General features: G+C 32.4%; 1 protein-coding gene across 3 annotated transcripts; it reads left to right on the top strand.

Moving 5' to 3' along the window:
* Positions 1-5,254: 5,254 nt before the first annotated feature.
* On the top strand, positions 5,255-25,336 carry LOC126740547 (ADP-ribosylhydrolase ARH3-like). 3 transcript variants are annotated; one of them, XM_050446627.1, is made up of 5 exons: positions 5,255-5,360; positions 5,454-5,629; positions 10,703-11,198; positions 11,251-11,440; positions 24,790-25,336. In XM_050446627.1, exons 2-5 carry the CDS (start codon positions 5,470-5,472, stop codon positions 25,000-25,002), a joined length of 1,059 nt encoding a protein of 352 aa, XP_050302584.1. In that variant the 5' UTR covers positions 5,255-5,360; positions 5,454-5,469; the 3' UTR covers positions 25,003-25,336. The 3 variants fall into 3 exon arrangements, with proteins under 3 accessions (XP_050302584.1, XP_050302586.1, XP_050302583.1); XM_050446629.1 differs by lacking the exon at positions 5,255-5,360 and adding an exon at positions 5,382-5,400; XM_050446626.1 differs by lacking the exon at positions 5,255-5,360 and having other exon boundaries at positions 5,396-5,629; positions 24,790-25,335.
* The last annotated feature ends 210 nt before the right edge of the window (positions 25,337-25,546 follow it).

Here is a 25,546-nt window from a genome sequence, read left to right as displayed (position 1 = left end):
GGAGGTTGGATACCACTGCGCGGACTTTAATGCGCTATTATCCCTGAACGTCCCTTGGGTTAATAAGTCCAAAACGTTTGTTTTGTCGAGATCTACCCACCCTTACATTTTAGCACAATAGTTTCGGAAAACCCTGTATAAACCTTTCTTAATATTTGGATTCAGAAAAAAAAAATTCATTAAAAAAAAATTTACCTCAACCAAAAGCGCCAGCCGCCAAGGGCGGTTGATCAAGAGCGACTAATCTTTGTCTCCGCCGCCAAGGGCGGTCTTCTCTGAAACTAAGCCGCTAATTTAGATTTTAAAAAGCATATACCTATTATAAACCCTTAAGAGTTTATCAATCAATCAATCAATGCTTTATTGTCAAGAAATTGTTACAATTTGTAGACAAAGCTGTAAAACAAAAAAGACACAAAAATACAAACAATACACAATTAAAGAAAAGAAATATAAAACAAAATTAAAAAAAAATAAATAAATAGAATAGAAAAGAATATCTACAATATATACAGATTAATACAATTTAAAAATTGTAAGTAGTCAAAAATATTATTATAAAATATACAATTTAATGTATACAATGTAAAAAAAAATTTACAAAATGTTTAAAAAAGTAAAAAATTATAAAAAATCCTAAAATAGCTACACAAAGCATTATACCTAAACTTGTACAGATAGTAAAAATACATAATCAGCTAGTGCGAAATTTCAAATCAATGATTACAAAAAAAAAATCGTTAACTGTGTAAAAAGCTCTCTCCTGTAAGAATTCTTTTAATGCTTTACGAAATGCAAAAAAAGATGTGATGGATTTAATTTCCAATGGCAGAAGATGTGCATTTTTTTTGCATTATATAATATGGAACTTTTGACCAACTCTGAATGTGGGGTAGGCAGGTATAGATCATGAACCGTGTTTGCGTATTAGACAAACGGACTCAAATATGAATAAAGATGGAAGAGTTAATATTTGAAATTTTTTAAAGAAATGCTGGCAATGACTTCTGTATTTAAGTCTCAGTGTATAACGTAGAGCTCTCTTTTGTAGTCTAAAAATACGGTCAAATTGAGTTGCACTACATGTACCCCAGAATGGAAGGACGTATCGAAGGTGCGATTCAAAAAGCGCAAAATAAACTGTTCTAGAAGTAGACAGGCTAAGCTCCTTAGAAATTGATCTTAACGCAAAACAAGCGGAACTTAATTTTCTTGATAAAGAGTATGTGTGTCCCATTTTAACGAGTTGTCAACAGTTAGCCCTAAAAACTTTACAGAATCAACTTCGTCAATTGTTGCGTTACCAAGTACAAAAGATTGCAAGGTATTTTTATAGGACAACATTTTAGTTTTGGAAATGTTGAGACAAAGGAGATTAGAGTCGCACCATGATTCGATAGTAGTTAAATCACTAGATACGGTTCTATGAAGTGTAGAAATATCCGGATTACTCCAGGTAAAACTAGTATCATCAGCAAATAGACAGACTTGAGCGTTAATATTTAGATTAGCAATGTCATTGATGAAGATAAGAAACAAAATAGGGCCAAGTACGGAACCTTGAGGCACTCCACTTTGTATTGGCTTGCAAGAAGACATAGTCGAATCACTTCTCACAGCTTGACTTCTGTTATTGAGATACGACTTAAACCATTCAAAAGGCGCTCCTCTAAACCCGTAATATTGCAACTTTTTTAATGTCATGATTAACACAATCAAAGGCTTTACAAAAATCATAGAAAATTGTTGCTGTAGGGTGTTGGTTGTTTAAGCTAGAGTATACATTATTAAAAAGAGAAAACATAGCATCATTTGTGCATTTGTTATCTAAAAATCCAAATTGATGGAAAGTAAGTATTTTATATTTTAGCAAAAATAATAGAAGTCTTTTTTTAACTAATCTTTCAATAATTTTTGAAAGTGTGGGAAGAAGATATTAGGTATAAGGCGCTAGTTGGAAGACTGATCTTTGTCTCCGCCTTTATGTAGTGGAATTATTATCGCCATCTTAAGGTAGTTAGGAAAAACACCTTTTTGAAAAAACTGATTAATTAGAGTAATAAGATGACATAATGTACATTCGGGCAGATTTGAAAACATTTTGAGAGTAAGTCCATCAATTCCAGAAGAACTTTTGTTTTTGATTTCCCTAATTGAACTGCAAAGCTCTGGTAACACTACGGGCGTAAAGAAAAAACTGTGGAAATTTTCATTTGCAATGGGAAGATATGAAAGTGGATCATGGAAAGGAGTTATGGTACTCATTAAATTATTTGCCACATTTACAAAATAATCATTAAGGTTCTCAGATGAAGTGGAGATAGTATTCGACAAAGAAGGCTTATTTCTCAAAGCATTAACAATCGACCATGTTTCCTTAGCCACATTTTTAGATTTAGCCAGTCTCCTATTATAGTAAATATCCTTGGCGGCTTTTAAAGTTCTTTGATAAATCTTTTTGTAAAGTCTTAAGTATTCATGAAAAAAGCGCTGTCTGAAAATTTCTTAAGATGAGATAATAAGCGCATGTTCTTATCAGATGTACGCAAGCCTTGGGTAGACCAGGGGTTATATTGCTTCTTTTTAAGAGGTCTCAAAGGAAAGGATTTGTGAGAAAGACTAGATAGCGTTTTTACAAATCTAGAGAATTCTGAATCAACGTCGTCAGAGAGATTATTCCAGTCAGTTGATTGACAAAGATGCCTAAAATGTAAAAAAAATTTATCCGAGAAAATACGGCCTTATTTGCGTGGAACATTTTTACTTTTAGATTTAGTTATGGAAAACTTTGTTAACACTGCTTCATGGTCTGAGAAACCTGAGCTTAAAAAACAGTAAAATCGACAAAATCTGGCTCAAAGGAAGATACGACATAATCTATTGTACTAGAGCTGGTTTTAGTTATTCTGGTAGGTGATTTAATGTGCATGATTAAGCCAAAAGAGTCGAAAATGGACTGGAGAGATTCTTGAGCAGCACACACACTGGAAAAATCAATGTTTAGGTCGCCACATAAAATGAGTTTGCTTTTTAACGGCAGAGACTCAAGCAAGCTTAGTAATTTTTGGAAAAAAGTATTTACGTCAGCATCAGGTATTCTGTAAATACAAACAAGTAAAGATCAAAATTATTATTGTAGACAATGGAAAATTCAAATATTTTTTCAGAAACTGAATTATCGAACTTGGTTACCATTGAAAAGTCGTTGTTAGTAGACAATATCACAGTACCTCCATGAGTTAGATTTGTTCTATCAAATCTGGTAACTGTAGCGTAATTATCCACCATCACAGGCTCACCAACATGCAACCAATGTTCAGTTATGGCAACGATTTCTGAAAAATGAAGCTCTTCTAGTAAAAGAAATAAATCATTAGTTTTATGTCTTAAGGACTGAATATTTAGAGAGAAAATACTAAGCTTGTCATTGTCCAGTATTTCAGAGGGTGCTTGATCCTCTGTTCGCGTCAAGTCCTTTAAAAATTTTTATTCCTGGCGGAAGATCCACCAGAATAATAATTGCTGTTCCGAATGACTCTCTCTGATTTTTTGAAGGCGTAGCAGCTTTTCTGATGAGAAGAAGGACCTGAAGGCTGACAGATCTGCTTCAACTTCAGTTGGACCAATACCATAGGCATCATGGTACCAAAAGTAGAGCCTCCGCAAAGAGTCCACGTCACCAGGAAGTCCCTCTGATGCAAGTGCCAATCGGATGCTGGTGTTGGTATGTCCTTCAAAACACACACTGGAGGGTTGATCATGCAGATAGGCAAGGAATAGCCTAAGAGGTTTTAAGATGGAAGGGTCTCTCAGTCTGGCCAATAAATAGCGACCATCAGTCGCATCTGAGTCTCTTGATAGTGGCAATATTGGTGGAGTCAACGAGTCCATATTTGCTGCTTTATTCGCCACTCAATTATTATCGATGACAAAATCAACCTCTAATAATTCTGTTGCAAGGGATTTAGAGGCAGCAATGGCCTCCCTATCAGAACTAATTTTCAAAGATGGAACCTCTCTGGATATTGTAGCAGATGTTGATGGAACTGAGCGATGTGGCAGGTTATGGCTGTCTGGAGAGTGAGGCTTAGACTTAGACTGGGAAGGCTTAGATTTGGGCGAGGTGGTACTATTTATTTGGACTGGCGCTTTAGAGGTTTCCAAACATGAATTTATGAGAGTGCCCGGTGGCCACATACTAATATCCTTCAGCCGCTTTAAGTGATTTAAGTTCTGCACACCAATTTTGAAGTCGGAATGTGCAATGTCCTTGGTTTTTAGCATTGGGAAACATCGGATAAAGTCCGTCGTTCTTAGTTTTTCTTTGATGAAGTGTGCAAGCTGATTTCCGGTAAACGGAGGTGGGATATTTGATACAACCACGTAATGCCATTCATCCTTGTTAATTGTGTTATTTTTGATTATTCATCTTTGTTCTTCGGTGACGTCGGAACATTTGTCCTTCGGTGAAGTCGGTTTTTCTATACGATCAGTCTGGCAGGCTATCGTCCTTTTAGTTACAGGTTGGTAACTTTTAACATTAGATTTTTCTTTGGCTGATTGTTCTATGGTGCGTGCCATTTGTTTAACATCTTTCCTCAGATTCTCTACTTCACTTTTTAACTCTTCACTGGAAGAATCATGGACCTGTACCTTTACCGCCTCACCATGGTTGTTCATAAGAATTGATGACAGGTTGAAAATTTCCTGTTTTATATCTCTGATTAAATGGAAAAGAGATTCTTGTCCATTTTCAGAGACAGTATGGAGGCGATGAATGTCATCAATTTTGTCAAAGAGATTCTTCCATTTGGAGTCGTGAGAATTTCAAATGTCGTACATCTCTGAAAACACTGGAAGAAGGTCGTTATTCTTCTTTAGACAGGTTCCCAGAGCATTGACATTTTCTAAAGATATCTGAGAGTTTTGCAGCTGCGAAACTTTATCATGAAGATATTTTAATGTTGGTGAGTCGCAAACACTGCAGAAAAATCTAATGTTGTTGTATTTCTGCTGATGAAGGGCCTTTGTAGTTACCTTGTCCAGACCTGTGCAGCCCATACAGAAATTACGGCGGCATTCCCCACTGCAACGAAGTTTGTATTTCTCCTTATCCGAGACGATTTTTTGGCAGGAATCGCACTTGAATTCAGCCATTATTCTTTTTATATGTATATGTAGCATGCTAGTTGCGCCATCTGCTGGAAGTCAAGAATGGCCGCCGACTACGTTTCTTAAGTGCCGTTGACAGATTACGAACCATACCCTTTCTAGGTTCTCTCAAATGGCAATTTTTGGTCTATGTCATAGGTGACGTCAGATTAATACTATTAATAGATCAAAACAAACAAATTGGAGAGGTTAGGATTTAAACTTATGTAAAATTTAAGTTAAAAATAAGTTGTATCTATTTACGTACACTTTCTAAAAACTAATATGAATTTCGTTTGCAGACAATTTAGCCGAGCCATGGCCGGTCAAAACATGTCTAGCAAGTTCAGAGGCTGTTTAGTGGGTTCATTGTTTGGGGACTGCATGGGAGCCCCATTTGAAGGCAATGATATCTCAAGCGGAGATAAACTCGTTATACAAAGATATTTCGATAGAATGGAAGATCCCAACTTTAAGGGTACGATCTTATAAAAACTTATGAAAGTTCACATCAGTTCTTTTCACAATTTTAGATGAGTACTAAAGTTTAAAAAAATCTAACTTTAAAATAAATCTAGTTATATTGTCAGTCATCTGTGGTATGGATCATCCCACACAAAAAGTAAATTTTACTCTTGGGCCAAATGTTTATCTTACAGCATCAGTTACTTGATTTTAGGATTAATTTATATGTACATTATGCTGCAAGTAAATTAAAATTATTTACAATCTTGCCTTATTCATATCCTCACAGTCTGATTTTTTTTAACATTAAAACTATTAGGCATATTCTTCTATTAATCAATTCATTTGATATGATCTTCTCAATTAAAGAAAAGTTATGATAAACTATAAAATTGATTCTTACTCCAGGAATTAGTATTCATATAGTATTAACATCACTATTAAATTAATAAAGTATTGAGTAGTTCAAATCAGAGATTTCTTTTAGGTTTGCAACATGCCTTATATCGAATTTAGACAAGAACTACCAGATTGCCTTTTTAATAAATTTCCTTACCCGACACTAAAATATTTCAGATACCATTTATCAAATAGTCCATATGCTAGGTAAGATTCTGTGTTTTTGAGAGCTCCCCGCAATGTTTTTGCAGAATATTGTTGTTATATGAGTACTTATTACGAATCGGTTTGTTACCACACCCAAATTTGGCACATTAAGTTTTTATACAGGGTGGTCCCCTAATTACCCAAGTAACAATTTAGGTTCTAAAAAGGTTATAAATAACTCCTAGAACCTGTTTAAGAAAAATTATTGATTATGCCATTGAGCACAAACAATGTTATTTATTAGTACGCATAACCTCCTGTAGTAAAAAAAGGCCCAGCCCTAAAGAGGTTGTCGTTGCCAATAGGCCCTGGCCAATTTGAAACCAGATCGCATATCACAGAGCCTATATAGCTAATAGAAATAACCTTTATCGAACCCGAAGATGCCTAAAAGTAACCTGTGTAGAACCTGAAAGCTTTTACTCCTACCTGTTTACAACCCTTTAGCAAAGTCCTTTTAGACTTTTAGCTGGTTATATAGTTTGGCTTGTTCGCCGGCTTTTGGCATTTCAGATACATATTGAAGTATTAAAATTTATGATATATGAGACAGTCAGGGTAAAAATAAGACAACGCCAAAATAAAAAGCAATGGCGACATTTTCAGTAAGTATGACTTTATTTTAGAAAAAAATATATTATACTGGAATAGATAATCGATTTTCATTGCGCACACCAGTTTCTTGGAAAAGTTGGGTGTAATTTAACTGTAAAACACGCGCGCCTTTGATATCTTACAAATTAAACATTATTCAGTGCCAATAAAAAAATAAAAAATTTATATATTTTTATTTCTGAGATGCTTTAGTGATAATATGTACTTAAATGATCCAGTGTCTTTATATATTATCTAAATTGTTTACATATTACATTATTTTTGCCTGTATTTGAATAGCTTATAAAAATGGAAGAATTTTCATTTATCATTTCATTTCATTATCATTTATCATTTCAGGAATCATTTTTTCTTCAAAATGGACGCCTAGCAGGATATGCTTTTAAGCTGCTATAATAACTTTATCAAAAGCTATGTCGTGGGACAAAAGGCTTAGAAAAATGCCAGTGGGTTTAAAAAAAAGCTAAAACAGGGCTAACTAGCATCTTCCAGGACTTATAGGCTACTTTTAATAACCAATTAGCTGGCAAAGTCTGGGCGAATTTCAATAAATGGCTTTTAGGCATTTAGTAGGATCCATTGGCATTATTTATTACTACGCGGGATTTCTTGAGACTTCTTTATTGCAATTCAGTTTGCATTTTTTCTTGGTGGTTCCAGTTACTGTGAAAATGAAAGTGTGTTTTTTTAGCGTTCAAATTGCATTCAGGGATGTCTTGGCACAAAATTGTAAGAAGTGGTAATTTTAAAAGAAAAGTGAAGCGAAATTTCCAACGAATTACAACAACCGTCCGCAAACTGTGTTTTATTGTGACTAGTTGGTTAAACCTTATTCCATAAAGTTATCTGATTATCCATATGACTTTTAGCAAGTCCTTTAGGTGTTAAAAAATGCTATATTTTCCGGAATAGGCCGTATAAAGTGCCAAATAGTTAAGCAATTGATTCAAGACCATATTGTTCTGAATAGGTAATTTTAATGCTAAAATCGTTCTATATTGGAATTTTGATTGCCAAATTAATGCTGAAATATAACCTCTCCAAAACCTTATTATCTCATAACCATCAGGCCCTCGTTTATGGCCATAAAAACGTTATTGTTGACACTTGACTAGAACTAATTAGATTTTTAATTTACCTAAGGTTCCTAGTTCCTATTAGCACAAAATTTAACCTAAATAGTTCCATCAAGCAAGCCAATGACTATTGCAGAACCTTGGTGCGGCTAAAAGGCAACTTTAAAAACCAACTGCTTGAGAAAATGTTACTTGGGTACAGTCTAAAATTTTGCAAATAATATGGTTTGGCATATATAAAGTTTTTAGTTGCGATATAACTTTTAATTTGTCTTATAATTGTAAAATAGAGTAGACAATAATATATAGCAAAACAAATTTAATACAGGGTGGCCCAAATTTTAGAAAAATAATTGCAGTTAAAATAATTTGAACACAATATACTTTTTACCTTTATTTATTTATTGTACGGATTTTTACACTGGTTTATTCCTCCTTTACAATAACAAAATGAACAACATTCTAACCCAGCAGCCCTACAACTGCAACTATTTTGCCGCGAACATTTCGTGTAATTGCAGCTTGGTAAAAGATCGTCACTCGGGGGAAAAAGGTTAGTTACTGATTTTGGTAAGAGGCAACCATTCTCGATCTTGTATCCAAAACAAAGTGGATCAAGCAAAGTGGTATGTTCCAATGTATTTAAACAAAAGTTTTGATTATAAACAATAAAAAAAAGCTCTTAAAATATGAAATCTAATATTTGCACTAGTTGGGGGTAACTTTTCTAAAGAAACATTTTTTTGGTGATCATAAATCCAATATGTCAGTTCATTAAAATTTTTACATGAACTGTCCTTGCGGTATACTTTTACCAAAAACTCTTCTGCAAGCCGAACAGAGCTTTCAATTTCACTTCTGGTTAAACCTAAAAACAAAATAAATAAGTTGTATAATTTTATGGATTATAGTGGTTATATATTATTATGCCTTGTGCAAAGTTCAAAAGATACTTTTCTGGTTCGGCTTGAAAAGCAGCACGTTTTGTGCCAACTTTGCTCGTATAATCCACTCCAGTCAAGTGGTAAAGTGCAGGAAGTACCAAACATTTAAGACTAAATGTTTTACAACAACTTTTAAGAATAAATGTTTTAATATCTACTAAGAATTTTTTTGTGGTCTCTTTAAATTTTTCATTAATAGCATGTGCTTCTTCCAAATTTTTTTCAAGAAATGTGTCTTGTAAGTTTTGAATAGAAATTATTTCTTTTTCGTAATTAGATGAGTCATATTCTTTAAAAAATGCTTCGAATTGTAAACGTTGCAGCACTTGTTTGCGTGTTCGGGAGTTAAAGAAACAAAAGACCTGACTTTTGTTTCTTTAACTCCCTAATAGGCGTAGTTAAGTTATTAGACGAAGTAAAAATTTAATGTTAAAATATATTTTAAACATAATATATCAATTTAACACGTTAAATAAAAATTTAGATGTTAAACTCTAAGCATAATAATATGTATAGAAATTTGGTCTGTACTTTTCGAATATTTCGGCTTACGTTTCGCATTACGCTGCACACCCTCACTTAAAATGCACAAAATGATTTTTAAATACTATTAGGATCATTTACAAACTTATTTAGAATTTAAACTACAGCCCCAATTAAATTTGAAGCACATAACATGCAATTTTAATCCATCAGATTAAAAACGTCCATATAAAATGCATTGAAAAGTTGGAAAAACTTAATGTGCCAGAATATTGAGAGGTAACAAACCAAAACATGCTTAGAATGGACTAAAAAAACATTATCAATTGTAATATTGCGGGGAGCTCTCAAAAACACAGGATTTTAGTTAGCGGTTGTATTAAAAGTGGTTTTTTTTGTTAGGCTAAGTTTTACAGAATAATTTTTCAACTGAAAGTTTAAGTATGTATTGGCCATTGAATTATTTTCTTTATCATAGGAGCATTTATTAGAATCAATAAGAAAATAATCCAAAAAAACATTGTCCATTTTATAGTATCAAATATAAATCATCAGTTAGTAAGTTTTCATTATGTATAATTTCAGGGATATACATTTGCCTGTTTCATAAAATAGATAATTTTTTAGAATAGCATTATATGCTCTAAAACTGCATTTTCTGGATGTCATTATCAACATTTCTGTTGCTACTTCTAATAATAAAGATACAGAACAGTTTTTTCCACCAGGAGCCACCTTTAAAAATCTGGATATTGTCAACTTTAGTGCATTCACATATGTTCGTAAAAATTGTGCTATAGTAATTTTAAGACTTTTAGGGTTTCAAGATATATAAATCAATATTACATTTCAGTTGGTTTTGATAAGATAAATATTTTTAAACATATTTTTAATATTTCCAAGATGTTTTTGAAAATATTGGAAATTTACATTTTTATTTTAATGGAAATATTTCAAAATATATTATTATACTTATAGTACTATTTCACATCCAATTCAAATTTTAATTCACTATTTAATTTTTTTATCATTTTCGTTATGATTAATGTAAGATGATATAATTTTATTTTGTTTTAATTTCTTTTTAAAAAGTAACTAACTGATTTTCAGTTTCTGAACATCAGTTTTTTGTCTAGCACATGTTGGCTTTGCTTTTATCGTTGGAATGTAGAAACGCATTAAAAAAAACTGAAATCTTGCATTTTTTATTCCAGTACTTGTGTAGTTCAATTGATATTGACATTCAAAATTGGATAACTTTAGCTGAAACACTGCAAATAAGAATAAATCGATAATTTTAGGGTTATATTATTTGTGGTTTTACTAACTGCTAATCTATATTATATTTTCTCCCATATCTAGGACCATTCAAAAAATACACTGATGATACCGCAATGATGAAAAGCGTAGCGCAGTTTCTAATTGATACACCCGAACCAGATTTAAAACACTTGGCCGAACTCTTTACAAATGAGTTCTTTAAACAGCCCAGAAGAGGATATGGAGGAAGCGTCGTTTCAGTTTTCGAGAAACTAAGAAAGTCCAAGTTTAATGACATTTTTTTACCATCTAAAGAGCAGTTTAATGGCCAAGGGTCTTATGGAAACGGAGGAGCCATGAGGATAGCTCCCATACCCTTGTATTTTCACGACGATTTTGACAATATGTTAAATATCGCCGCTGAATCCACCAAAATAACTCACAGTAACGAATTAGGGATACACGGAGCTCTATTGCAATGTCTGGCAGTACATCAGGCCTTTTTGGCTGATCCTAATACCCCAATAAATGTTGATGAGTTTTGTAACAAACTGTTAGAAAAAATGAAGGCTATTGAAAGAAGTTATTACAATGACGTGTAAGTTTTTATTAGCCTATATAAGAAAATATATGATTTTTTATTTTTTTAGTGAATCAGACAGTGATACTCCATATTGCGAAAGAATCAAGTTGATTCAAAAGTTTTTATCCACAAAATATTCCGACGAGTATGATGATGAGGTCATTAGGGATTTAGGAAACGACATATCCGCTTTTGAATCTGTCCCTACCGCAATTTTTTGTTTTCTGAGAGCTCAGAACACGATTCCTGGCATAAAGGTATGTTAATTGACAATAACAAAACAAGGAGATAAGCGTATACCCATAGACATTTTTTCAATATTTATAGAATTCAGCCAATTAGTAATAAATTAAAAAAATACAAATACAATTATTAGTCATTGGTAAAAACAGTGTTTTATCATCAAACCTTTTTATTTAACTTAAAAACTGAATGATAACTGAAAAAAACTAACTGAATATACAGAAAGTTTCACCACAGTATACTCTAACAATTTGTAATAGGTGTTGTTATAGTATACTGTCAGGGTCGGATTTAACTTTTTGCCGCCTATAGGCTAATATATTTTTGCCGCCCTAATTTAATATTTTAAAGTCATTATTTTTTGTATATCGGAGGCATTATATTATTAATGTAAACTACATTAGAACTGCTTATAAACATTTAATAAACACATTTAACAAAAGTAAACTGTAATACACAAACACAAAAAAAAACTCAAAATTTAACAAAAGTAAAACGCAAAATTAAACAACAATTATTCTTTAAAACAAACACATTTCATAGAATATACAAAAAAATAAAAATAAAATATTAAAAAAATAAGTCTTACATTTTTTTTCGAACTTTCTTTTCTGCAAAATCATTAATGATATCGATAAAATTTACGTTATTTGTCACACCTGGTTCAATATTTAATATTGCCAAAGCTTCTAGTCTTTCTTGTTCGAGGGTTGGTCTTAAATATGTCTTAATGCGTTTCAAACAAGAGAAACTTCATTCAGCAGAACAGTTTGAGACCGGTAAACAAATGCACAATCTAAATACAATGTCAATATTTGGATATATACTTTTTAAGTTCATTGTTGTAAACCACTCATATAGTTCTAAAATGGAGCACTGGGTGTCTTTTTTAGAATTTAATACAATGCTCCAGAAAATGTGATGCTTCACCTTCAAAGTTTATGTCTAGATCGATGGGATAGCTCTCCTGTAACAGTTTTTTTGAATTCACCAGAAATCATATTCCTCAGTTGAGTAATATCTAGGAAAGAAAATTTTGTATTAAATTCTTCGTAACATGCTCGCCGTTTGAGAATTTCAACTAGAAGGGAATCAATTATAGGTAAAAAGGTTGAAACTCTAAATTCATCTCTTCCAGTCAAAACTACCTCGTTATCTCTAGTTTCACCAGGTCGTAGTTTAGCTATTTTTCTCCGTTTGTGGTCTTTTTCGTACGTTACTTCACTTAGTACACAAATTTTCTTCGCATCGTTTTCATATACGTCAAATTTGTCTCGGACTGATTTGAACAACGCAATTAGAGAATCATATAATGTAATGGTTTGAATTATATTTGTCTTTACTTTTTGTAATAATGTATTTACCACATTTATCCTTTCCAGAAAAAATCCCCAGAATACTATTATAAAAGTGGTTTCAAAGCGCTCAAGTTTTTGTCGAAGCGATTTTGCATCATTACGAGTTATTGGTTTTTGTGCAGTATCTTCCTCAAACCAACATAAAGTTTCATAGATTTCCTTTAAACACATGTTTAAAGTTTTACAGGCGTCATCTCTAGCAGACCATCTAGTTGTAGATAAGCTTTTTAAAGTCTTGTTGCACTTTGATTGTAAGTGACTCCCTCTCACAGTCGACGCACCAAAAAAATTATACAATTCTTGTAAAACTGAAAAAAAGTTTGTTGTTTCTAAGCAACATGCTGCCGCTACATTTCCAACTAAATTGAGGGAGTGTGCAGAACAAGCAACATGATTAGCTTCTGGACATACATGCTTGATTTTCGCTTGTAGGCCATTATATATTCCTGACATGTTTGCGGCATTGTCATAAGACTGTCCCCGATATTTAGGTTTTTAAAACTTTCCATCAAAGTATTAAACATATCTGCTGCTTTATGTCCAACATTTGGAAGAAATGTTAAAAACCGCTCCACTGGAACACCGTCTTGGCTTACGTATCTAACAATTAATGCAAGTTGGTCTATATGGGCTATATCTGGGGTGGAATCTACAACAATAGAAAAATATTTAGTCTGTTTTAATTCTTCTACTATAACATCTTGCACTCTCTTCGCAATGATTTTAATAAACTCCTCATATGTTGTTTTTGAGAGGTAATTTGTGGTACGCGAACCTTTTCCACCATAACGAGCAATATGGTCAGCTAAAAAGGGGTCGAACTAGGCCAAAAGTTCTATGCACATAAGGAAATTTCCATTATTAGTCGTTTCAAGTTTTTCCTCTTTGTCTCTTAAACCTAAACCTCGCGAAGATAAAGACTTTACAACTACTACTACTCGCTCCAGGACACTTCTCCAATAGGCAATTTCATTTTGTGTCCCTTAGTACCAAGTAACAAATCAATCCTTTCGAGATTATTTTGCCGGCATAAGAGATTCTAAGCACATGTTTTATGGCTGGTTGAATTTTCATGTTCCTGAACCCTTTTAACCACATTTTTCCAGTCATAAAAGCCACCCGAGCCAAACTGATAATCAATATTTTTTAAAAGCAAGCAAGCAGCACAAAACACTCGACCTAATTTTTCCGAATAAACGATCCAGTTTCGGCTAGTTTTTTCACCATTGGGTAATTTTCTTCGGAATACTGATATTGGGCAATATCGTGTCTGATCTGTACATGTGATAGTTACATGTATATTCGTTTATTATTCAATTACTAGGATCTTCTGATATGTTGACAGAACGTTCGCTATCTTCTTTTTGTGCTGAAGATGGTCCAGGACTACACGCATCTTCTGGCGTAGAAAATGTAGTCGGTGGTGTTAGATGGACTCTAGGTAAATTTACATAATTAGAGCAAGAAACTTCCTGTACTTTCTGGTCGTCCTGCTCCTGTGTATCCGAGTTGGTTAGTTTCTTAAACATATCTTTTAATTTAGGGGTCTTTTTAAGAACTTCTTCCTTTTTTTTTTTTCCTCTCTTAAATATTTGTATTGGTTTCCAGACAGTCGTTTGCGTCCATCACTCATCTTTGCTGTTTATTGGACCTAATATAATATGAAGCTATTATATACCTATTTATCACTAGGATTTTAAAAGCATTTAATTTAATTTAAAACTATTAAGCCAAAGCATAGCTGTTTTGTCGAAAACAAAACAGAGGCAATTTCGGGCAGTCCATTAGCCTTTTTTAAAAACTCTAAAACCCGTCGATTTTATTTATAACCTCCTAAGGGGGAGTGGCACCAATCCTAATGTCTCTGTTAAAAAAAATATATATATATATTTTTTAATTTATAATTTGTTTATAACTAATAGATAAATGAATAATTTGAAATAGAAAGGTACAAACAGTTTTCCTTTTCTTCCTAACTAAATTGTTTGGTTTTTACCACATGTCAAAAATGCTAAATGAACTTTTTCTAACTCACTTATAAAATAAAGTCCAGAACTTAAAACTAACGTATGCCCAAAATTGCCTCTGTTCCGATTTCCAGGCGCCACTTTGTATTTAAATAAAATCGTCAAAATTTTACCTAAATCGCTATCCCTCTTAATAAAAGTATGCACAAAAAACAACTTAAAAACGTCTATTAAAAATAAAATGATTTGCACTCAGTCCCTGAATTCACCCTCTGTTCTATTTGTTGACAATAGACAAAATGATATGAATTTAAAATCCTTTTTAAACTTGAAAACGAAGAATCAAAAAAAGAAACCTACCTTTTTATTGTTTACAATTTACAATTCAGCTCCAGTCTGCTCTAGAGCTCTAGTCTACACCCAACCCCAACCTCTTCTAACTTGTAAACATCGAGTAAGTAAAATCCGCAATTCGCAAACCAAAACTATCAACAATTAACAATTTATTAAAAATAATACAAGTTTGTAGAAAAAACACCGGCACTTCTCTAACGAATGTAAAAAATAGTGATGCGAAGAGTCCGGATTAATCGTCCGTTCAATCCGAATATCAAATTAGTCCGAATCAATCCGGATATCTAAATCGTCCGGATACACGCCGCCCGTTCGACCGACAATTAAATAAAAGCTTGCACGAAGTTACACGAAGTTCCACGTTCCACCGGCTAAGAGAATCCGAATTAAATCGTCCGGACAAATAACCCGGCAATCGGCAATATAGTCGCGTCGCCTTGTCTAAACCTATTGCTTTATCTATCCTTATTGTACTCATTTAGAAACATAAGAGACATTATGAGAACGCTCAAACTTTTTAAGGGTCGCCTGACCTTCAGAAGTTTTTTTGTAAACAAAGCATTTTTGTAGGGATATTTTGCATCGTTTAAAATACACTTGATTTATTACATACATAATTAGCTATTTTAGTTTTAACATCATGTAAAAATGCGTAAAAGCGAAATGTCTAATGGGTTGCATAATGCATACCTTATATTCAAAAAACAGCTATAAAAAACGTTTATCGGACGGTCGAGCATCGAGCCCGAAACATGGCATAATTTGCCGAACGGGCGAGACATCGAGCGGATGAATTAATCCGGATGAAAAAACCGAATTTTCAATTCATCCGAATCAATGCTGTCCGGACATTGAATTAATCCGGATTTTTACAACACTAGTAAAAAATGTAAACTGAAAAGCGACGGCGGCTCCGATCTGCGCAATATAATACATATATATGCCTGCTGATTTAAGGAAGGGCTTTCCTGGAAAGCCTACGCTGCGTATAGGTTAGGCCGAATTCAAGTGTTTTAATCAAAATAAGCCTGCCTATGACGAGTGAATTCGGCCAGATTTTTTTAAACTATTTTTTTTTTAATTATTTATTCCGATAATTTTTTTTAAACGTGATTTTGCCGCCCCTAATATTTGCCGCCCTAGGCTTCAGCCTACTCAGCCTTTGCGTAAATCCGCCCCTGTATACTGTGGTTTCACTAAGCGTGGATCGCGGCTATATCTCGAGAACTGTCAATCTGACATATTGGAATTTTTTTTGACATTATGAAAGTGATCAAGAGAAAATGCTAAAAATTATTTTTAAGTTCAAAATTTGGCCACTAGGGAGCGTAATTAAAAGCTCAATAAATCAATTTTAGTTTTCTTCAGATCAGAAACTTTGGAACATTTTGGTCAAAAATTCATTGGCATATCGACCTTTATAAGGTAGGGGAAGGTAATGACAGTGTAATTGTTTAAATAGCTATAGCTTTTAAAAGTGTAATGTAAGTGCTTTCCAATATTGTATTCAGTAGTACCCGAAAGTTTTTAGTAAAGTTGGTAGAAGACGTAAGTTGAATTAAAATCTGTTACTTTGATTTTTCGACAAATATTTAACTGGCACCGTATAATTTTGATAGCAGACTCAAAAAGTAGATTGAAATTTACTAAAAAAAAACTGAAAACCGCGGTCGGTTATCTTTTTTTACTTTTTGAGTGATTACCAAAATAAGAATTTTTGACGCTTAATACAGATATGTCACTTGGCATTAATAATTATTGGGTTTCTTTTGTTTATTTAACATCTCCTTTCGCAGTTTATTAATAAATAATTTAATTGAGTTAATAAAAAGACAATTTAATTTAAACATTATAATCCTAAAAAAATTAAAGCATGTTTAAAGGCCAACGGTAACTAAAGAACAAGAACAAAAAAAGAATTTTAGAAATGTTCTCAATTTTTTTCCTATAAACGGTAACAGTAGTTTCAATTTTCGCTTGAGAAATGGAATTTAGAGCATTTTGAATACTCTCAATCATATCTTCTCTTGTGTGTGATGGGCCTTGTTTTGTGCACAATGTCATTAATTCTTTCCCATAAGTAATAGTTCAACACAGTTAGATTGGGAGACCTAGGTGGCTATAGTATTTAAATTGCATTTAAAATTCATAACACTAGTTTTTGAAATATTTAAACACAAGTTTGTTGCAATCACACCATTTCTTGATTTCAACAATATCTCTGTTAACTGTGGTATTTAGATTCGCACTCGTGTCATGCCATAAAATTGTTGAATCATCCGCAAACTGAATGAATTTACCTGAGATCCTAAGATTGGACATGCCATTAATATAAATGAGGAATAGAAGTGGCCCAAGAACTGAACCCTGAGGAACACCATGAGTCACAAGCTGCTCCCTTGAAAGGGCACTATCCACAGAAACACTCTGCATTCTAGTATGCAAATAAGACCCAAACCACTGAAGAGTCAAATGCTTTGGTCAAGTCACAAAACACTGCTGCAGCAATATCACCACTGTTCAAGCTCAAAAATAAGGATTCAAGGAATGAAAAGATTGCATCTGATGTTCCCTTGGCACTTTGAAACCCAAATTGCTCCGATCTTATAATTTGCTTTTCAGCTAAATATGACATAAGTCGCTTTTTAACCAATTTCTCGATGATTTTTGAGTGGGTGGAAAGCAATGCTGTTGGTCTGTAAGAAGAGGGTAATTCTAAAGCTCCCCCCTTAAACAAAGGCATGATTCTGGCTACTTTAAGACAATTGGGAAATTGGCCATTATTGAAAGAATGATTAATTGCAGATACAAGTACCTCCAGTGCCGAATCAGGTAAATTAAAAAATAACCGTACATTAAGTTCATCATAGCCAGACGTATCTTTCTTCTTTATCTCCTTTAGAGTAGACTTAAGCTTAACTAGATTAGTTGGCAAAAAGAAGAAAGGATCTGGTCCAGCCCTATACTCAAAAAACTGTTCATAGTTGGAAAAACCCTGAATTTGACTTGCTATGTTACTACCTATGGTACAGTAGAAGTTATTCAGCCTATCAGGTTCAATATTTACCTTTACAATATTGCCCCGATTACCTCTTAGTTCATTTACTATCTTCCAAGCCTCTCCCTGAACATTATTTGAATTACCTAAGCGACTTTTAAAGTATTTTTGCTTTGCAGTCTTAGTTGTTAGTCTGTACAGTGCTCTATATTTGTTAAAATAGTTAATAAAAGCAAGGTTATTTATATAAAATTTCCGAATATAGTGCAGTGATCTAAGATTTCTAGCAGACACCTTAAGACCCTTGGTAATCCAATTTTTTTTTTGTTTTCGTTTTTAAGGTTTTTATCGGAAAACATTTATTAAAATTTTCACAAATAATTGCGTGAAATGACTCTAAAGGGCTTGCAGTAGACAAAAGGCGTTGCCAATCCTCTGATCTACCCAGTTGCAAGAAGCTACTATAGTTTTTTTGCTATAAATTCTGCCCCTTCTCTTTCCCCTCATTTGACTCTTGTGACCTATGCAAAAATCACATGCAATAGCCTCATGGTCAAAGAGCCCTGAATTTATAACATTACAATTAAAATCATTTGCATCTATGTTGGTGCACACATAGTCAATTTGAGTGGTAGAGTTAGAAGTTATTCTAGTTGGATTATTGGACTACAAAATTTAAACTATAAGACCTTAAAAGGTAAGTCAACTGGTTTGTAAAATTATTAGACAGATTTGACCAGTCAATATTAAAATCTCCGCACAAAATTACTTTCAAAAACCATTTAAACCAGACAATAACACTTCTAGTCTAAATAAAAAGTCACCTACAGCGGCAGCAGGAGCTCTATATAAACATATAACATACAGATCAATAGAGCTACTATATATAATTGACAATTCAAATACCCTGTCATCAGCTAAATAATCAAACTTACTTACTTTTACAGAACTAATTTCCTTAACCAATTCAGAATGCAAAAAAATTAATGACCCTCCATGCAACATATTTGAACGACAGTACTTATCAATAACAACATAATTCTCTAAATTTATAAGTTCATCAGGTTTTATCCAGTGTTCACATAATAAAACAAAACCTGGATGTTTAAGCCCTTCCAAGAATATCAGAAGTTCATCGATTTTTTTTCTTATAGATTGGATATTAAGATGTATCAAAGAATATCTAGTTAGAGGGTACTTTTGTTCAAAAGGATGAAAATATTTTTTTTTTCTATGTTATTTCTTTTAATTTTCTTATTTCTTGAAAATTCAATGTCTTTTCGAACATCTGTAGTTAAAATCACACTATAATCATTCAATACATTTACAAAATTAGATACTTCCTGCAAGTTATTTGTTGTTTTTACGTGAATTATTGTTTTGTTTATTTTATGGCTTGGAGGTTCCTGATTTACTAAATTAGACAACAAACGAGAGACAATATAATTTTTTAACTTTTTACCTAAACTATCGCAAATGTTAGCAAACAGTACACAATTTTCTGTATATCTATTTACAGTATTTAAAAAGTCACAAAGTCTTTGATTATAATTTAGAGCTCTTTTAAGATTAATTTTATCAATGTTATGTCCTCCTGTTGCCGATAAAAATATAATATTTGTCTGTAAACATTCTTTTATTTTCTTATTAATAAGTCCCATTTTGGGATATTTACCGTTAGTCAAATCATTTGTACCGCTTCCCACTATCACAAAGTCTGTTGCTGACAAGTCCTTGGTTAAGCCGCTAAGATTTTCTAGCACCTGCTCCTGTGTTGCATTAGGTTTTACAAACGATTGTATGTTAAAAACCCTGCCAATACCAGTTTTGTCAAGGATCTGTTTAAACTCATAACCGTTTCATCCCCCAATATGAAAATTCTGCGAAGCTTGGAAGGACTCTCAGATGAACAGTTTTTTTGAGGAGGAGAATTCCCTGAAAATACAGAATCCTTGGTGGACATAGAGTTGAGTGGTGGGCAAAAATTGGTGATATTGATCACTTTATTCATATCACTAATTTTCATGGAATGGTTCTTATTTTCTTCTTCTAATACTTTAATTGATATGATCATTTGGTTCTTGAGGATATTTAGCTCTTCAATCTCCTTCTGCAGCTTTTTTAGATCTTCAGTGTATCCCACATTCTCCTTCTCCAGAGTACTAATTGTAAGTATTAAATTCCTATTCAACAAACTTGGGTCATTTACCCCTTTCTCAAAATCATTTTTACTTGTTTCAAGCGAGGTTACTTTTAATAATAACTCTGTTTCTCCTGTTTGGAGTTCTTGAATTTTCTCACAAAGTAAATCATTTCTTTTATGTAATTTTTCAAGATCAGAAGAAAACTTTTGTTCTGCCTCTGTCACCTCACTTTCAAAAACCTGACTGTTTCTCCTAAGTCTTTCAATAAATATATCCTTTCCTTTTAATTCTTTTAATAAATCCTCGATTCTCTTTTCATACATCCCTTTTTCAGTTTCACTTTCATTATAACTATCTTGACATCCTTCAGAACACAAAATTTTATATCCTTGTATTTTGATGACATCTGAAATTCTATCTAAACAGCTAGGGTGAAAAACTGACTTGCACTAGACACAAATGTAATTTGAAAAGTCCTTACTCTTGCAACACTTGAAGTTACGATTCATTTTATAATACAGTTTATTTCAATTCAATATCTAATTTAAAACGCCAAATAAATTCTCAGCAGCCTTGCCCACTCCACCTGTTTTGGTGATTTACTTTTCGCACCCAATGAGGGATTTCCTGGGCCCGATAATGCATGTTATGTAAATTAACATTACCACAACTCAAATTACGAGTTTTACCACTAACTTGACTTTTCAACTCTTCCATATTTCACATGAGCTTACAACATTAATAAAATTGATCTTCTGGTTTGTCCTATGTACTTTTTATCACAATCGTTGCAATTAATCTCATAGATCCCGGGATTTTCATTGGTCTCTATTTTATCTTTTGCGTTTCCTAAAAGATTTCTGACTTGGCCGAATTTTGATAGATCATTTTTAGACCTAAGTCTTCGAAAACCCTATCAAAGCCTCTCGTCAGGATAGAGTCATATGGTATTGCAACGAAAGTTTGCTTATTTTCATCTTTGTGTAAAGTGGTAGAGTTTTTAAGATTAACTTTAAACCTATGTGTTCTAATCAGCGTATCAATAATCTTATAGTCATAACCATTAATCCTAGCAATTGTTGCCCTTTCTTTATTAAGTCTGTTATTATTTTAGAGTGAGACCAAACAATGCACCAAGAAATGCATGCTAGCCATTTTATGTTAAAAACAATGGTTAGAGTCACTAGTGTATCTAAAAATGGAAGTCGGTTATTTGTTTCTTGTTCGAAGGTAAATTTAATAGACCGAAAACAGTTATTGAGTTGTTCTACGAAATTGTCAATATTGCATTTGCTTCTGTCGAACACGGCAAACACATCATCAACATATCTTAACCAAACTCCTGGAAAGTATTGGATTGTAGTTTTTGCATTTAACTCAAAACAGTTCATGAAGAGCTCAGCTAGGAAGGGAGAGAGGCAATTACCCATTGCTGCACCTTCCAGTTGCTTATAGTAAGAGTTGTTATATTGAAAAATACGTTTAGACATGCAGTTTTGTTAATTTAATTATTTCTTGGATATTATCGAAACCATTACTTTCCAAAAGTTCAATCGGAGTTCATTTTCATTTAGAATGAAATTATTGACTTTTGAAATAAACTGTTGGCTGTTTTTGACTGAAAAACATTCATAAGGTAATGTCTCAAATTGCTTTACTAAAAATTTTGAAATGTTGGAAGTTGGAGACCCTCTAGTGCAAATAATTGGTCTCATTTTATTGACGGGTTTATGGATTTTTGGTAAACAATATAATTTTGGAATTCTTGGGTCCGAAAGTCATAACTTGAATTTTTCTGAAGAGGAAATAAGATTTTTGCAATCATTTAATGCTGTCTTAACCTGGGAGATCATTTTTGATAAAGGGTTTTAAGAAATCTTTTTATATAGGTCATTTTCAATAAGATCATCAACTCGTTTAAAATATTATTCTGCTTTGTCTAAAATAATACCTTTGTTTCCCTTGTCAGCTTTTAAATAGAAACAATCTTTTTCTCTCAGTCGTTTAACAATATTAGAACCTGATTTGTTTTTTAATTTGGTAAGATTTCTTGAAATTTGGTTGCGAATCTTTAGCAAAACATTTTTGCAAAAGTTTTAATCTTTTCCCGAAGATGCTAACATCATTAGCAAAACAAGTGTCGAGAGTAAAATAAAGAGTTTTGGTTAGTAGTAAAAATGTCTCGTAATGTGTCACATCAACCATAGGACTATTACCACAACTAGAAAAATTAGCTTCATCAGTCCATCAGATTTGAAAGAGGAACTGGAGATTTTCGTTGCACATTTCTCAAGTGTTTTTCTCAAACACTTTTGTCAAAAATTATTTTCCAATAGAGCTTGGTGCAAGAACAATGTGGATGAAGAAGAAGAACACCAAAAGATGACGAATTTGTAGATGAAGCGAAATTTCTCTCCTTAAATACGGTACAACTTTAAAGCATGCAAGACCGCTTATAACATTATCTTCATGGTTTCTTACCGGACACATTTTAATTGGAACATGCACTTCCCGTTGTCCTTAAACGTTTTGCCAATCGTCGAAATATTTTTCCGTTATAATGCCTTCGTTCAGGATATTTTGCAGCATATTTACGCGCCGCAATAGGAGGAAGTTTCAAAACACACGTATGAAAATATACGTTGAGCATGTCATAAGCCTCGGCCTTAGAACATTGAAAGGCTAGAATTAGCATTGACGCGGAACTATGGACAGTTTTTTTGCTTGCAACATATGTGGTGCAATGATGCCAAATGCTTATGTAGAAATGGCAAAAAAAACACATCATAAATATAATATAATATCATAAAAATTTGTCACTTATTTTGACAGGGGCACAATATTATTCCTCTTTAATAAAATATGAATCATTTTTTTCATAAAATATTATAAGATACTCTATAAAGAAGTCAAGATTCAAAGTTAAATGAATGTAGATAACGCATTGTTGATTCCACCGAAACAAGTAATCTTTACCAGTGACGTCGTCAAAAATATTTACATGATAAATATTTATTATTACTAGATTATGCTTTAAATTATAAACAGTATTACCGTTTATAAACTCTTTATGCATTTTTTAACGTACTCCATTAGATATAACATACTTTCGTAAAGGTACTAAAAGTATTTTTATGGAAATTAAATATTTAATAATTATTATAGATTTGTTAATAACTTTTTATTATTCTATGTTTACGACGACGGTTGTCCCTTGATATGATGTTATGACAATATCGTTATTTACTTGTGAAAAGATCGGCTTAAATCGTCCTTTTTCCATGGTGTGGCACAAACGGCACAAGTTTTTACTACTATACTAACACTGAAATAATTCAACCTTTTTCCTTTTTTATCCAAAAACTAAAGAAAAAACACAGAACTTCTGTAAACACAAAGCCGTTTATCAAGATGACATTAGCTTTTGCCTGCGGTATGCATAATATAATGGTATCCATTATATTATTGCACTAATGGATGCTGGTTGTCACAAGTTTTGCGAAAACCTCTAAATTTTTATATTAGCCTTGATAAAGACGAAAAATATATATCGTCGAAACGTCGGCCAATTAAAAACTTTGGTTTGATTTGTTGTTGTGGGATTATCCCTAATCCCGCTATTTTCACCATAATACCTAATTGAGGGACACTATACTCTGTCAACATGCAATTATCGTTTTATTATAATAACTTCAGAATTTTTAGAAATTTTGCTATTTTTACATAACTTGGATTAGTCCGATGCTTGGATAAACTGTAAATAAAGGTGTCAAATAAACGAAAAGAACCCAATAATTATTATTACATGTATTAGTATGCTAAGTGACATACCCGTATTAAGGGTCAAATATTCTTATTTCGGTAATAACTCGAAAAGTAAAAAAGATAGCCGGCTGCGGTTTTTAGATTTTTTATAGTAAACTTAATATACTTTTCGATTCTGCTTTAAAAATTATATCGTGCTATTTAAATTTTTGTGGAATAGTCCAGTTATTAATTTAAATTAGGCCTCCTACCAATCTTACTAAAAACTTTTGCGTACTACTACATACAATATTTAAAACTAGTTATATTTCACTTTTAAACAAGCCTAAATTTAAAAAAATCGGGTAAGTCTTTTAAAAGTTATAGCCATTTAAACAATTACACTTTCACTACCTTCCCCTACTTAATGAAGGTCGGTACGCCAATATTTGGCCAAATATACCTTAAGCTGATACTTTTCGGAGAAAATTTAAATTGAAATATTGATCTAGCCCCCTAGTGGCCAAACTTAAAAATAATTTTCAGCATTTTTTCTTGCCGACTTTTATAATATAAAAAAATAATTGCAATAATGTCAGATTGACAATTACCAAGATATAGCCGCGATCACGCTAAGTGAAACACCCTGTATATAAAGTAAAAAGATTGTGGTGGAAATTTCTTTAAATTATTATTTTTATCTAAACAATTCTGAAGTGATTGACATACTAAATTTGATGATATTATAAGGTGCTGAAATTAGGTTTACAGTTTTTACTTAGTATTTTTGTTCTGCAGACTGATAATATATTCAGAAGAACCATACAATATGCGATAACATTAGGAGGAGATACTGATACAATAGCATGCATGGCAGGTGCAATTGCAGGAGCTTATTTAGGAGAAGAATCAATAAATAAAGCTATTTTGCAACACTGTGAAAAAGTGGAGGATATTGTTAAATTAGCTGATAGTTTATATGCCGCCAGACCTCATGATGGTAAAGGATAGTTAATTATTATTTATTATAATTAACATTATTGTTTGTTTTGTTAGTAGTTGTTAAGTAAGCTTTGTAAGTAATTATTAGGCAAAAAAAAGTGATTATATTATATCACCATATTGTAAATATTTATACTTTTACACCTAATTCACACAAAAATGAATCAGCACATAAATTTTTGCAAAAATACATGACTTTTATAGAAAAACGTGCTTCTTAAGTATTAAGTACCTTTATAAGTATAGTTAAAGAGAAAAATGGAAGGTTTTTTCCTAATGGAACATGAAAATATAAATTATTTTTAAAATGAATAACAAACTATATATACAGATTTTTAATTTTTATTACCTAAATGTTAATATAAATTTGAATATATTGTACCCTGTTTTCCAATAGGTTTACGAAAATACTTTGATTTTATAACGTTTTTGTAGCTCTTAAGATATATAAGATTCCAATAATAGAGCATAAAAGTTGTTATAAGTACTTTATTATACCTACTGCTTGTAATATCGTGCTTTTGTTCATTAAAATCCTTCAATTTCTACAAAA

This window comes from Anthonomus grandis, chromosome 9 (genome assembly GCF_022605725.1).
Source record: "Anthonomus grandis grandis chromosome 9, icAntGran1.3, whole genome shotgun sequence".
NCBI lineage: Eukaryota > Metazoa > Arthropoda > Insecta > Coleoptera > Curculionidae > Anthonomus > Anthonomus grandis.
The sequence above is the reverse complement of the archived record's forward strand: the minus strand, read 5'-3'. Positions and strand labels throughout refer to the sequence as shown.

Excerpts from the sequence above, each read along its gene's own strand:
- LOC126740547 (XM_050446626.1), top strand. The coding sequence starts at position 5,437 with ATGAATTTCGTTTGCAGACAATTTAGCCGAGCCATGGCCGGTCAAAAC. Across the intron at positions 5,630-10,702 it reads GGAAGATCCCAACTTTAAGG|GACCATTCAAAAAATACACT; the intron begins GTACGATCTTAT and ends TCCCATATCTAG. Across the intron at positions 11,199-11,250 it reads AGAAGTTATTACAATGACGT|TGAATCAGACAGTGATACTC; the intron begins GTAAGTTTTTAT and ends TTATTTTTTTAG.